Source organism: Tamandua tetradactyla, chromosome 21, assembly GCF_023851605.1.
Source record: "Tamandua tetradactyla isolate mTamTet1 chromosome 21, mTamTet1.pri, whole genome shotgun sequence".
In the NCBI taxonomy this organism is placed as follows: Eukaryota; Metazoa; Chordata; class Mammalia; order Pilosa; family Myrmecophagidae; genus Tamandua; species Tamandua tetradactyla.
The window spans coordinates 56,039,128-56,055,040 of record NC_135347.1 but is presented as its reverse complement, the minus strand read 5'-3'; the positions used below and the strand labels follow the sequence as shown (position 1 = coordinate 56,055,040).

General features: G+C 46.9%; 1 protein-coding gene across 2 annotated transcripts in view; it reads left to right on the top strand.

Moving 5' to 3' along the window:
- Positions 1-15,913, top strand: part of SV2C (synaptic vesicle glycoprotein 2C) — a 240,986-nt gene that overhangs the window by 121,883 nt on the left and 103,190 nt on the right. For both annotated transcript variants that reach the window (XM_077139397.1, XM_077139398.1), the window contains one exon: positions 4,570-4,721. In XM_077139397.1, coding sequence (XP_076995512.1) covers positions 4,570-4,721 — 152 coding nt within the window. The remainder of the gene's footprint in view (positions 1-4,569; positions 4,722-15,913) is intronic.

The following is a 15,913-nucleotide window of genomic DNA, read 5'->3' as shown; positions in this document are numbered from 1 at the left end:
TTAGCACTTACCCTAGGAACCCAGTAAGAGTGTAAGATGAGGAGATTCTTGCTTTGTCTCTTATCTAGATCTTTTGTTGATGGTTATTATAGCATCTCCATTTTTGTAGACAGATACATAGGCATATTCGAAGTTCCTGGCATGCCCAGGGCTCCTGGGTGGAGTACCTACCACCTGAGAAAGACCCTCAGGCATCTGGTGGGTGGGTGGTCATGGAGACTAAGATGTAGAGTAACTCAGCTGCAAACTGCAAGCTCTGTGGGGCTCTACTGCCTTCAGACCTACCATTTCAGCATCCTCGACTTCTTCCAAGGCCATAGTGACCCAGAAAGGAAGAAGGGATCTGTCTCCGTCCATTGGGGATGTTTAAGTCGTGAGAACAGACTTCTCAGGAGGCTTGGGCGCCACATCCGTCACTTTGGGGTCTTTTTGTAATCCAGCTCTCTTGAGAAATCACGTAGTTCTTGTCCACTGAGCCAGATACAGGGGACTCAGAAATGAATAAGGATAGAACCCCCGTCTTTAAGGAGCCTTCAGTCTAGGGTAAGCCATGCCAAAGCCTCTGATGGGCCACGAAATGCTGGGACAGTTAACATTCCAGCCTGCTCTAAGCTTCTCTTCTGCTTGGAGAATGTCTCAGTGAGGCAAGGAGGAATGTTTTTCCCAAAAGAAAGGATCAGCTCGCACTAAGGAAAGCGAATGCTTGGATTGTTTTATAGGTCTCTGAGTCTGAAGAACTTTACAAAGGATTTAAATAGAATCTCTAAGTCTTCAGACTCATTTCCCCTGGTGTTAGAGTTCCTTGTGACCTGCCTTAGAAACGGATATTTACAGACATCCATACAAAAGTTAACGACCTGAAGAAAAAGCTGCATCAAATCCAAACAAATAGGATTGCTTATAAACTCCTAAAATTTGGTATTCTTTTTAAAATTACTTGTTTAAACTGGCAGGCAAGTTACCAGCTTCCACGTGCAGCTGTGGCCACTCCAAGTACATTTGTCTCGGTCCAGGAGGGGGCCTGGCACATCTTGGCACGCAGTTGTATCCTCCCAAAGTGTGAGTTATAGCTCTCTCCAGTGGAGGTCCGGGCCCTGGAGAAATATTAATTAGAATGTGAAAGGTCAGTAAAAACTGGAACTCTTATGCACTGAAAAGTACAGTCATAGATTAGGGGGCCTGGACTTTTTGTGCAGAGAAGCAGATTCTTCAAATCAATGATAAAAGGAGCAGCATGAAATGCTTTGTGACACAGACAGTTTATTCCCCACTAAATCGTTGTAACAAAACCATATAAAACCTGTTCAAAACATTTTAAAAATTTGTTATGTTTCATGGGCTGTGTTCTTTTAAGTGAAGTTTTTCCAAATAGAAGTTCTTTATCTTAAACTGTTGCTTAGGGGACCACTTACTCGGGACTCACTTGGCCACAGCTTTCGAAATGCCATAACCTGTTCCTGTCTTTACCGTCAAATGGAAGAAGAAAGAAGCATCAGAGGAACTATTTTCTGACAAATTGTAAACTTAGATCCAAAGCAAGAAAATTCGGTGAAAATTCCACAGCCTCAGGGATATCTTTCCGCAGAACGGGCCCTTTTTCCTCTTGTTCCTCCAGGTGAGACGAGGCGCAGAGAACCCAAGAACAAGAAGTTTGAACAGGTAAATCAAGGCCTTGTTTCTGCTTAGCTCAGTCAACCTCTGAAGGACGAACGCATCTGTCTTCAGAGGCTGAGCCAGCTACTTCCTGAGAGAAGCGCAGCCTTTGGCTCCCCAATGCCAAGCCTGCTGGAAGGGTACAGACCCATCATAAGTCAAGGCTGTTGGCCTTGCACCGTGTTTCTCAAAGTGGAGTCCTGAAGCCACCCACCACGGCATCCCCAGCGACACTCAATCAGAATGCAGACTCCTGGGCTGCATAAACCAGAATCTCGGGGGTTAAGACCCAGGATGATGCAATTTTGGAAAGTGCTAAAGATGATTCTTAGGTTAAGAATCCTTCATAAATTATTTAAGAAGTAGGTGGGAAAACTAGCAGAACGCTGGAAGGGTGATGTGAACATTGTAGCTGTCTCTGTGCATCTGCACTCTGCAGCCCACCCGCGGGTTTGCTCCCGTGGCCCGGGCTCAACACGGCAGCCGTGGACCATGATGTAGAATGTCTGCACTGCTGTGCATCCTCCATGTTGTAGGTTCAAGACCTGGTCCTGCTCTGCAGGTATTGCCATCGAGCCCTAAGGCCATCTACAGATTGGGGCCGCAGAGACCAGCTTGAGGGGATGGCGGGAAAAGCAGAGCCGACCTACAGAGACTAACAACAAATACACCTTTCTCAAAGCGTATGTTCTCTTGCTATTTGCTGCTTTCCCCTGATGTGGACTCCTGGCTCATCACCATTTCCTAGTTCCTGCCATAACCCTGCCATTGACCCCTTCTTAGCAATTTGTGCCATGTTGTGCACAAATAGCAAGGAGAAGTTGCATCTTCTGAAAAGGGAGAGATTTCCCAGAATGATGAAGAGGCATGCAGTATATGTCTCTGGCAAAAGAGAATGTTTGAAGTATTCAACCTTTGCGCTTTGCTGTATGATCACCTATAACTTCAGCTACACACAGACAAGGGCCTATGTCTTATTCAACTTGAATGCTCAGAGCCTGTATAAACATAGTTGGTGATAAATTCTTAATAAATGGTTTCATTTGAATGAATGAATGAATCAGTTGATGAACAGCACTTGCTATCCATGATGCAAATGCTCCAAGAAGCCAGGCAGGAGAACTGCGTGAGTCTGGTGTGGTAGGGTGAGCTCCGATGGCCCACCGGATGCATTTGTTTCTTGTTCGAGGTTTGGTTGATGGACTTGGACTTGGCTACGTGCTCCTGTGAATAACGGTGCCGAGCTGCCATCGACTGTGTTTGAAGTAATGTGTAACGACACCTCTAGGGACTGCAGCTAGGCCTGCATCCCTAGCCCAAAGACAGATGTACATGCTTTAAGTTATGATTTTTAAACTCTTTCAATAGCAGCTCTTACTAAGAAACACACTGTGGCCCATATATATATATAGGTATATATAAATGCACATAGAGTAGAAACAAAAAATTCACAAAACAATACGCATCCTTATTACTTGTATTACACTTAAATATTTTCATCTCTATTTCATTTTCTTAAATGCTATATATGGCTTACTAAATTAATTCAACAACCCACAGTTTGTAAAACACGAACCCAAGAGATATGCCCATGTCCAGCAATGGATAACTGCTGTATCACTTTAAACAGGGGTAAACAATGACATCTCCTATTTGGACCTGGCCAGCTGCTGCAGAGCTGCCTTATCAATCCTGTGGTCCAGATGATACGTCCAGTTTGCTGCAGATATGGTCTTTCTCTAAATTACATTTGCTGAGGTCACTGCCAGTATTTATTTATCATCAAAGGCTATAAAAATCAGTCATTACTGAATAAACAAATGTTTCATTCCTTGACCTCAGATTCACATGAAATGTCAATAGCAATTTATCTTACAGAAATCTAAACATAAATGAAATAGTACATACCTTTAACTCTATCATCAGGTATTATTTCCACATCCTGCTTATACCGTTGCACATGTTATTGTCGCTGTTGTTTGAGGAATTTACAAGTTGCTTGGAAGGAAGATAAGTAATGTTTCTCCAAACTACCTTACTATAGGGGCAGTGGTTCTTAAAATTTTGAAATCAAGACCTGTTGGAAATTCTGATAAAATCGAGGACCCATCTCTCTAGAACAAAGTTTTTATTCCGGGTGCCCTCATTTGAGAACTCTTACCCTAGGGGGTCTGAGAAATTGCCACTATTCAGTCACCTCTCCAGAACTTGGTCAAAAGCTCTTATAACTAGTCCTAATTGGAATGAAGCATTGAACCCCATTCTAGTAGCTTTGTAAGCCAGCAGCTCCTTTTACGTTATACTCATTCAGCAATGATGTCTACTCGATTGGAACCAGAGAGGATCTAGCAAGTGACCCCAATGGTCCTTTGTTTGTTGTCACATCAGCCTAATTAGCAGGACCACCTGCAGTGGGGTAGCAGTGAGTGAGAACTGACTGCAGACGCCCCAGCAGAGATGTTTGAAGCTGTTTCCTAAGTCCCTACTTCATAAAAAAGGCATGTCCATGTATCATTTTTTAATGGATTAATTAAAAATTAATAGTCACTAGATTATACAAAATTAAAGTAATTTTAAGAATGAATATAATGTAGAACATTCAGCATTGAGCAGGGAGACCATCTGAAGCTCAGGCTAGGTTTTATAAACCGTGTGGGTAGCTCACCGCTGCCACCTTTTGGTAACATATCTTAATTGCAGGTTCAAGTTCTTGGAGGGATAATAAATCTATCTGAAGCAGGAAGACTGTGATATTGACGTTATAAAAGGATAGAAAATATATATTCTACATTACAATGCTGAGCTAGGGAAGGTCTCTGCAATAAGCATGTGTTAGGACTCATTCGGGCTCATTCTTTGCATCTCACCCTGGCTGCATGGGTTTCAAATTCATGCATTCTCTCTCCCTTCTGGCAGGATCGGAGGAGCCATTCCCACCGTGTTCTCCTACTTTGCTGAAGTGCTGGCCCGAGAGAAGCGGGGCGAGCATCTGAGCTGGCTGTGCATGTTCTGGATGATCGGCGGCATCTACGCCTCTGCCATGGCGTGGGCCATCATCCCGCACTACGGTAAGAGGCTGGTGCCACCTCCTCCTCCTTCAGCCCCAGCCCCAGCCGTTCCTCTCCTGTAAGTGCAGATTTCAGAACATCGCTCTCGTCGTTGTATTTCTCCCTTCCATACGCTCCAGAGTTTCTTTGTTTTAACTGTACGGGTATTTATATTAGGTAAGATTGTGCCAATGGTCCTTTTGGCAATAGTATGCATTTTTTTCTATTTTTAGAGCCATCATTTTCATTCGTTTCCTATGTGTTGTCAACTCTGGGATCCCTACCCAAGTGGAGGGGAGAGGATGTACCATTCAGAATCAGCATATAAGGAAACAAGATTTATTTTTGCTCTGGAGACGGTCACGCCCACCAGGCACACACGGGCATAAATACGCATTCCTTCTGGGTTCAGCCCAGAGCTCAGCCCGTGTCAGTCCCACCTCTCCTGGCAGTGCAAACTGCAGTGGGTGTGGGAAGAAGCCTGTTCCCTCATGGACACTCAATTTGCAGAATTTAAGAGGTGACTCTGCCAGCCCACACTCCCCAGATTCCCTAGCAGGTTTCTCCTAAGCACCTACCACTCCTGATGCTTCAGGGTACTTAAAGGTTTCAAGTTCCTAAGGGGTGCTCTCCTGCTCTGAAACCAAAGCTCCCAGGTCCTTCACCCACCAACCGTGAAATGCAGGGAGAGGTTCACCGAATCCAGGAAGAGAATTCAATGCATAAGGACAGAGAAAGGAGGTATTCTGGTTACTTTTGTTTATATAAACATGCACATCTGAGGAATAAAAGGAGACTCATCTTCATCTCAGACCTGAGGGCCTCAGAACCTTCCTCTGTGGAGCGCCATCTAATTCATGCCCCACTCAGCCAGCGGTTTCAAATGGAAAAGCAACTTAGTTGCCATGTAAGGGATTGATTATTAGGAATAAGGTTTAAGAAGGCAAAAAGAGAGATGAGAGATTGGGCAGATGCAGCCTTACCCGGCACTGCTCCCAGATTCCCCACTAGCCCACATACAACCTTTGTGCCGTTACTGTAAGATGTTCCATCCAAGTGAATGTAGAGACCCTCCATGCATACCAGTAGGGGCTGGGTTTCAGTCCCACTTGCCATCTTGGCCAGCCATGGCAGCTGAGGAACTCCTTAGTCCACCCGTTAACCCAGTCTTTTCTCCAACTCAGCCTCTGAGCATAACTCCTTGGTATGGCCAGATTTGTTCTCCAAAGTTCCTGGACACCCTGAGTTTATTGCTATCTCTTTACTAATTCTACCTTCCATCGAATCTCTTAGAATCTCTCCCGTGGCCTTCCCAAGCTCATAATTCAGATTAGTTTCTGCAGTCTGCGTTTTTCCACCAAGACTGGGCATGATTTGCTTTTTATTTTGTTTGTTTTTTGTTTTTTTTAATCACTTGGGATTCATTTGCTCATCTCTTGCCTTTCACATATCCCTGACCTGTAACCACAGATGACTCTAGATTTCCTTTCTCCTGCCTTGCCTCCTGTCAGCCAGTAACTGACCCAGGAAGAATTAGCATGATTCCACCTTTATTTTTCTCAAGTACTCATATTTCTTGTTTATAAGCCAAAAGGGCTATCTAATCCAGATGTAACTGGAAAGAGGAAATGTTGTGAATCATGAATGATGCACGAACAGTTACAAAAACAATCATATAATAAAATTAAATGTATCTAAGAAGGCTGACATTAAATTTTATGTTGATGGGAAAGTGAGAAATAATGACTTGATTAAGAAATTAGTAGCATAGAATATTAGTATCTTAGACTCATGCTTTATTGAAGGGTTCCATAGCCAGAAGTGTGGCAAAAGCAATAAATTATTTGTCAATCCAGTCTATATATTAGAATTAACAGGGGAGATGTTTAAAATCATTGTTACACTCTTTTTAAAATTGAGATATCATATAACATAAAACAATGTTATGCTCTTACAACTTGTAGAGTTTTAATTTTTCAAAAAAAAAAAAAAAAATCCAGGCCCAAGGTTTCTGGGGTGAAGATGATATTCTATTTAAATTCATCAAGCTGGGTGCTTAACATTTTGCACATCTCTATCTGAATGTTAAACTTTTCATAAGCACTTTTTAATAAAAGTACAGACCCTCCCTCAGCCCTCAGAGTCCCCGTGCTTGGATCCCTTCTCTGATCAATTGAGTCAGATTTTCTGTGGCTGGAGACCAGGTATCAGTACTTTTTTAGAGTCCCCAGATGCTTCTAACATCCAGCCAGGTTTGAGATTCTCCAGTTCCCTGCTCCCTCTGGTAGGTGAGCTCAGAAGTCTGAAGATTTGCTGGTCTCTTGGGTCTTCTTGATATTTGGAGAGGGCCGTGAATGGAGTAAAAAGGAGAGTGACCTGCAAGATTTTTCACATTTCCTTGTTTAATCAGCATTTGAGCTTCAGTCCTGCAGGTCTCATCCAGGCTAACATGCGTTCTCACTCATCCAGTTTCGAGTCACCCTTAAAAACTGATGTTGGCATCTGGATGTGTTGGGGGAAGAGGCGAGTCACCACCTCCAGGGCAGGAGTCTCGCCCTCTGAAGCATAACAAGGCCATGCCAGTGCACACCTGGCGGCAGGATGGCCCGCAAAGGCACGGCTTACACGAGCCCTGGATGGAGCCGAGTGTGCTCACCAGGAGGAGAGACAAAGCGAGGTCAGCCTCACCAGCGGGCCTCCGCATCCCGTGGCCAGCAGGGGCATCACTCCACCGCTGATGAAGAGAGACGAGTCTCTAGGCACCCCTCTCTCGTGTGCTGTGGGGGAGGCCCCCAGGTGTGGCAGCCTCTGTGAGTTGTCCCATGCTCAGGACAAAGGGAAAGGCCCAGACCTGCAGACCAGCATCTGCTGGGGGACGTGTTTTAGGACAAGGCGCCCCGAAGACGGAGTTGGCCCGCACCCATCCTCGTCTGCGGTGCCAGGCTGACAGAGGTGCTCCCAGTGCAGGGTGTACTCGCGGGTCACAGGAAAGGTGGCGGGCCACGCCCGGGCTGTCCCCTTCCACGAGATAGCTGTTTTCCATGACACATCTTTTTTATTTTACTTAATACAGAGGAGAGGTTAAAAGTCCACCCACCTTCCTCAAAGCCTTTGAAAAGAAGCTTCCCATTTTCCCTGTGCAACCTTGTTGTGTAAATGAGGCTGCAACCCACAGAAACAAGAAGGCTGTGAGGTCCTCGTCCTCCAGCCCTTTCATTCAGCAAGACCTGGGAGAACCACTGTGCACCAGCCTCCTGGGTTTTCATGGGGCAGGGTAGGAGTGAGGAGCACAAGAGAGGTCGGAGCCCGGGGCTGGCCTCACACCCGTGCAGAGTCTGCTCTGGAGGGAAGGCGGGGGTCCTTGGCATCCACATCGCAGCGCATTTTGAATGATAAACAATGAAAGGAGTCACGAGCTGGTGGGCAGAGGAGTCCTTCCGACACCTTCCGTCTTTGTGGCAGAGCGGTCAGCGTCCCAAGTCCCAAGCCTGATACCAGGAGACTTGAATGTTGGCACCAGATAAACGTTGGATGCAAAAGATACTGAACTGGTCCTGAAGGGTCATGGGATATCTGGAAGGATTGCTATGAACCTAGACACAGCCTGGGAAAGCGTGTTAGCATTTACTCCCGAGGGCTGCTGAGTCGAGCTCTGCGGAGGCCAGGAGCTCCTGATGGACAGCGAGGCCAGCCTGACCCGCCGAGGCCCTGCTGCTCCACCAGCATCTGATAAGGTCGGCGCTCTCAGGGTAGGAAACCTCCCAGGAGACAGATGGCTGCCAACATCTGAAGGGTCCCGATATAAAGTGACCTCACGTTGCTCCTTCAAGGCCTGGGGGCCGAGTGCTTGGCTGTGTTCACCGAGGGACGCTCCCTGCAGCCTCCTTACTTGGGGCCATTTCCTTCGATCCAGGAGCTGCTGGGCGATTTCGTTCAGCCCCTGCAGCCGAGAGAAGTTCCACTAGATCAAGGGAGGGAGGGGGACAGCAAGCCCAGAAGGAGACGCCCGGCCCCGGGAGTCCGGCTGCCCTCCCCAGCCGACAGAGGACGTCGCTCTCCTTGACCCCAACCCCTTCTCATCGCAGACGTCTGACCTGTAACAGAAATTGGCTGCCAGTTTACCAAGAACAAGCACGACCTTCAAGAGCAGATAGTTCAGATGTAAAGGTTACCTCTCAGCCTTCGCCCTCCCCACCATCCGAGGTAATCAGGACCCATCAGCATTTAATGGAAATAGGGCATTTCCTCTCCAGCCGTAAGGGGGAGATGGGAGCAAGGCACAGGCACTTCTCCTCGGCTGAGAGCTTTCATCTAAGCCCAGGGTTTGGGGTCTTGGCTGTGTTGAGACACTGTCTTGCTCCATGAATCCCTCTGTCCTCATTTTCTCTTTTAAAATTCGCTTGCGCATGCGCCGAGGTTCGCCCGGCCGCGGTGCGGTGCAGCGCGCAGGAAGGACGCTCAGCGAGCTAGATGGGAAGGTTCTCCGTCTGGCTCGCAAATGCCTGCAGTCTTCGGGGCCGCAGCACGCAGGAAGGAAACTCAGCGAGCTAAATGGAAGGTTCTCCGTCTGGCTCGCAAATGCCTGCAGGCTTCGGGCCCGCAGCACGCAGCTGCCCTTCCCCATGGACCTCTCCAGGGCCGAGCGCACAGTGGGTGCACGAGCCCGGGCCTCCAGCCCCGCACATGTCAGCGATTAGAAGTAGATTCCCGAGGTTGTCTCGCTTTACCAAGCCTTCCGTACTTCCTTTGGTTACAGGATGTGTGCAGTATATTCCTTCCCCCAGTGGAGAAGCCGGGCTGAGGGGAGGAAGGGATGACTGGGTCGCTGGCTGGTTGAGGAAGGAGGCGAGGAAGGGAATATCTTCATTTGTTCACAGGAAGGGAGGTGCTGGCGCCCCCGGGAGAAGCGTGCTGTGAATGCTGATTTGAGTCTCAGTCCCACGTCTTCTGGGTGTGAGAGCTTCTCACTCTCTCTTGGCCAGCACCGAGGTGGGAACTAATGGTACTAACCATGTTTGAGCATCCGCTGCAAAATTAGTGCTCAAAATGCTAGCTATTACTGCTATCAAGTTCATATCCTCTAGTAGATGCCAAGACATTGTCAGAATACCTGAGCATGAGCTCAAACGTGACAGGTAAAAAAGAATTCTAAGCTAAAATGCCTGAACCTTGACTAGAGTGTGGGATTATCAGAAGAGTCAGAGGAAAGAAAAAAAAAAGGGTACAAGTTAAGATAATAAAAGAGAACCAAGGAAAATACAATATGGCTACAGACTGTCATCCAAGACCCCAATGAGCCAGAATCCTCCGTTCATTTAATTGGGGCATGATTTAATATTTAGGGCGCATGTACTCTAAAAAGACCTACCATCAAAGCCACAATGCCACATGCTCTAGGGAGAAATAACAGGGGCATGCTGACCCTGTCCATTGGTGTAAACACCAGCCCCGCCAGGCTGTGTCTCAGCAGCAGGTGTCAGAGGCCCGGGGACAGGCTGCTGGGAGAGTGGGCAACAGCATAGGTTTCCATGTAAGACAGGCTGTCTTGATTTACCAGGGCTTCTACAGCAAAGTACCCCAGACTGGTTGGATTTAACAATAGAAATTTATTGTCTCAGGGTTTTGGAGACAAGAAGCCCCAAACCAAAGTGCCGGCCAGCCGTGCTCTCCCCTAGACCTCTCGCGCTCTGGTGGCAGCTTGCTGACAATCCCTAACTCAATCTCTGCCTCCATCACATGGCTGTCTGTCTCCGTGACTCTCCTCCTCACTCCTACTACTTCATCCAAATTCTTTCCACTTCTGGAGACACAAGTCACACATGGAATTAAGGCCCCCACCTTGATTCAGTTTGGCCTCATCATAACAGGCCCTTCAGAGATTCTGTTTATAAATGGTTCAGAACCTCAGGACTGGGATTAAGACTTGGTGTAGTATCCTGGGGGTAAAGCGAATACCATGCACTGGGTTGACTTAAACATAGGAATTTTTTTGCTCACAGTTTTGATGGGCGAAGTCCAAATCAAGGCGTCATGCAGGCGATACTTCTCCCAGAACGTGTCTGGGGCTGGCTGTCGGTGACCCTTGGCCTTTCTGTTGCATGGCGGCCTCTCCCGGCGCCTCTCTCCATCGGGCGTTCACTCTTCTATAAAGGACTCCGAGAGTCAGATGAGAGCCCAGGCTGATGTGGCTGGGTCGCACGGTGACTGCAGCACCATCTTGAAGAGGTCTCATTTATGATGGGGTCACCCGCCAGCATCGGACCTGGCACAGAACATGTCTGAACAGGGAGACACAGCCGAGGGCCACCACCGGACGTGAACGTGTTTCTGTGAGGGACGTGATTCAGTCTGTCCCACAGGCCTGGTTCCAAGCCAGCTCTGCCGTTCTTACCTTCAGGACAGTCACTGAGCCCTGCCGGTCTCAGTTTCCTCGCTCACAAAATGGGCACGATACTGAGAGTAGCTTAGGGTTGCTGCGTTAAACGACTGCATATGCAAACTGGCTACTCAGCCCCGTGTTGATTCAGTGTGGGTTTCTCACTCACGGGGCTAACACTGAGGTGGAGGAAGGAAGAAGGAACTGGAATGTAGAAATACCTTTTCACATCTTTCTAACCAAAGTTTCTTCACCTCTTCACTTGTCATTTGGAGGTTGTAGGGATGGCGAAAAGGGGAATGGTCCAGGAGTAGGACTTGTGAGGCATGCCAGAGTGCTCCGTGCCCACCCTAGGGTGGTGGGGGGAGCCCTGAAATGAGATTTGGGGTCCCAGAGACCAGGTCCAGCCAGGACAGGCGGAAGCCGGGGGCCACCCTGCAGACCTGCCCTCCAGCCTTGCCACACTTCATTGAGGGTCACAGCCCTAACGTCTCTATGCTTGTGGGTCAGAGGGAGACATTGTAAGGGGAATCATTTTGGTGCCTCTAGAAGCGTTTTAATGATTTCTTAATTTGTCCATTTGAAGGTCGATCCTATCTCTCATCTCAACGAAATGAACCTTGGCCTCCGATTTCCTTCACTCATGTAGTAATAAGATACATTACCGAAAAACAAAAACAAAAATCTTAAAAGACTTAAGAAATGGACGTGGGATAAATAAAGGCATCATCTGGTTTAAGTGTATGGGCATTTCTTTTAGCAGGTCTGCTTCATTTTCCATGGTACTCAGAAGCAAGTGCTTAGGGAGTGTTCTACCCTTAAATATAGCCACGAGGCAGCTCTCCCCCCACCCGCAGCCCATCTCTCTCCTCTCTGTCTCTCTCCATCCCTCCCTCTCTCTCTCTCTCCTTATCCTAAGTGCATGACATCACTATTTAATAGGGGTAATAAACAGCCTATGGAAAAAAACCGGACAGGTCCACAGAACAGAGGGCATCCAACAGACACCAAGACATGTTTTCTTCCTTGCAGGATCATGAGTTCTGCACAGTTCCTAGAAAGCACTTTTCAACATTCTCGCACTGGCCCCTGAGGTTTGTATGTTGAAGTCAGTGGCTGCTGCCTCTGGTCTCATCAGTTCAGCCAGTCCTCCAGGACTGAGGACCTACTTCGCGCCTCCATTCTAGCTCACCAGACAGGAGGAGGAATCAGTCATTAGGCAAGAGCCCTTTACGTCCAGGCGCATTATACATGCTATCTAAAAATGGGGGAATGGGCTCTAAAAGGTGGCAGTGCTTTCTGCTCGTGCGTCAGGGTGGAGAACTGAGTGCTCCTATGCTACACAGCCTGCAGAGCTGGGGTTCGCAGCCGTGCTGCCAATCATTGCACATGAAGCCTGCAAAGCCTATAGGCCTCTTTGCAGAATAATGGTTTAAACGCATGAAATGAAATAGGCAGGATCCTAAACTGAAACCAGCTGTAGCAAAATATTGTTATCAACTCCATTATCACGTTAAGTAACAAGCTCTAATGACAGGTTTAGTAGCTCCCATAATTCTGAAGTAGAGATGAACATAGAAGCTAGAAATCAACTAATACTTTCTTTTAAATCCTAGAAACCTCTGGTTCTCCCACCTACCTCACCCCACACCACCTCTCCCCTCCCGCTAGGATCCCACGTTCCATTTCTTCACCATCGTATTAGTTAAGATTTTTTTTCTCTAAGAAAAAACTCAAATTAACAGAGACACAAAAAGATACAAACTCATTTTATATTACATAAAGGAACTCTGGATGGAGGTAGTTGGGGGCTAGCACCGTAGTTTCATGGTCATGAAGGGTCCCAGTTTCTTTGTCTTGCTGTTCCACCACCCTGAGCCGTCGAGCGCACAGCCCAGGTAGCACCAAGTGGGAAAGATGCAAAGGGCGTGTCACTCCTCCTGTGAAGAATCTTCCTGGAAGTTCCGCTTAATCTCATTGGCCGGACTTCAACACATTCTGGAAATAAATGCGTCTTCCGTTCTAAGCAGCAAGGAGAACACAATACAGAAGAGAGCGGATGTTGGGAGGCAACTGGCCGTCTGTGCTGCAGCGCCTCATTCTTTCCCTGGAAAACCTTTTAGGAATGTGTGTGTGTTCCATCATCTAACATCTAAGTGTGGCACTACTATTATCAGAGTTTGGGAGGCACGTAACAGAAAGCAGCTCTGGCTAACTTACCCAGAACAGGAATTGGTTGGAAGATCATTGCGTGGCTCACAGAATGGTCAGGAAAACTGGAGGGTCAGGCTCAGAAAACAGGCAGGAACCAAGGAATAATTCCTTACATGATTCTTGTGACCAATCAGCAAACTCAAGAGTTCAACACCCAGATCCCAAGAAAATACTTTAAGAAAAATTAATCCAAATTGTACAGCTTCTGTTTCCAGTACACCGAGGAGATTTTATATTGCTTTGATTCTTTTCTTCAAAAGTCATGGGAAGGCATTGTTTTCTGGCAATCCCTAGGCATGCCACTTACTGTAAGTAAATCATGATTAACCAAATGTGATGAGACAGGCAAGGCACCCCTGAGCCTTCACTCGGATAAGGAGCTTAGCGCATGCTAATGTTTGCTAGAGAAGACTCTGGGCCTCTCCCCCTGGGGTGGCAGGGCCAACATGAAGGTGGGTGGAGTTTGGTAGTTTGGCCAAGTTTGGCCTTTCCATGCTGATTACCAAGATTGTGGCTACAGGGCTTAAGAGAGCCTCACCTTATGTAAATCTTCAGAAGCTTTTCAGAGTGAACCAGACTTCCTAGATCTTCAGACAAGATTTAAGTAGACCCTGAGTGGCCCTCAAAGCAAATGTGGATCTCCAGCTAGACGAGCAGACTAGATCTCTCATGAATCCTGGAGAGCTTGATCAAAAAGTCTGTTTCATTTCCTATAGCTACAGGTAGTATTCCACAAGCTGCTGACAGCAGGGTTTGCCTTGAGAACAAACAGTGAGTACATTTTTATAGTATAATAACAAATTAGTAAAAAAAAAAAAAAGAAGAAATACCAAATGCTGCTGAGGATGCAGAGAAACTGGATCTCTCGTATGCCGCTCGTGGGAGTGCAAAATGGCATAGTCACTCCAGAGAATAGTTTGGTGGTTTCTTAAAAATTTGATTGTATACCTATATCCAGGCAGTTACATTCCTGGCACTTATCGCAGAGAAATGAAAGCCAATGCCGACAGAAAGGATTAGACTTTGCATCCTTTAGCTGATTGTTCACAGAAGCTTCGCTTTACTATCCCCAAGCTGGAAATAACTGTAAGTATCCTACAGTAGCTGTGTGGTTAAACAAACCGTGGTGCCATGAAATACTTCTCAGTAATAAAAATAACAAACAATTGACACCCACAGCAACTTGGATGGACCTCGAGGGCATTTTGCTGAATGAAAAAAGCCAATTTCGAAGGGTCATATTGTGTGATTCTACTTATATAATAGTCTTGAGATGGCCAAATCATAGAGACAGGGAACTCAAAGTTGTGACCAGGGGTTAAGCATGGTAGGGGGCTGGGGCTGGGGCTGGGAGTGAGACCCCAAAGGGGGAGCATGAAGGAGCCCTCTGTGGTGGTGGAATGATTCCATGTCAGGACTGAGGAGAGGGTTACCTGAATCTACACATGTGAGGAAATGGCACAGACCTATATACACAGACATCCCACCGATACCGACCAAAAGCAGTGGGCTTGGTGCACAGGGGTATCGTGGTAAAATGCTCGCCTGCCATGCCAGAGTCCTGGGCTCGAGTCCCAGACCAGGCACCTAAAAACAAAAAAGCGGTGGGTAGTCTGCTCAGTTGCTCAAAGGACCAACTCCTGAGACACCAGGCCAAAGAGAGGAGGAGTCTACACCAAGCACAAAGCAGGACATCAGATGCCTCCCGGCCTAAAAATCTGTCTCCCCGAAGTGCAGTGACTCTGAGAGTTGTTTAGGACCAAAAGGCGGGGCAGGTTTTAGGATAAGAAGTAAAATGCCTTCAGAGGAGGGGTCAGATGTGATCTGGTTGGTGGGCACGTGCAGACTGGGGACAGGCTTAGTGCAGAAGGTCAGGAGAAGGCGGTCCTCATAGGAGGGTGGGCGAGATTTTTAGTATTTTAATGAGATAGAGGTCACTTATGGTTAAAGTTTAAGTGGCTGCACATATCAGGTGGCCAGTTTTGGTTAGAAGCAGCTGTGGGAGGGTCAGCGCTGGGCTGACCCAGGGCCCTTCAGTAATAACCACTCGGGGCTGACTTTGGTGATCATAAGACTCGAAAGTAGAAAAGCAGGACAGAGGGGTACAAGTGGGGAGGTCAGTCACAGGGTTTTTATGAACACAAGATAAAGGGTGTATAGTTATAATGTCACTATCAGAGACGAGACAGCTGGATTACAGTTCAGGGATTTCAGGGATTTCCATCTGTCTGTTCTAACATACTAGAAAGTAAAAAAAAAAAATGTAAAAAAAAAAGATATATCTAGATAACGATTCAGTAATCATTTGTTAAACCCTAACTTCTGGGTTACACTACTAAGGTCAATTTCCAGGTTTTGCTACTTAATTGTAGTTACCGAAGCTGTAACTAATGAGGGAAACTGAGCGAAGAGTGAAAAGTCCCCGGGACCACTCTACACTACCTTAGCAGCTTCCTCTGAATCTCTAATTATATAAAAATCTTTGGAAACCGGTAGTGCCTTTTAGGTATAGGGCAGTTCTGCATATATTCTCTTATTTATTCTAATAATCCTGAGAGAAAAAGCACAAGTAAATGATATTCTCATTCCCTGAATAAGAAACCTGTTGCACAGGTTTGTGGTT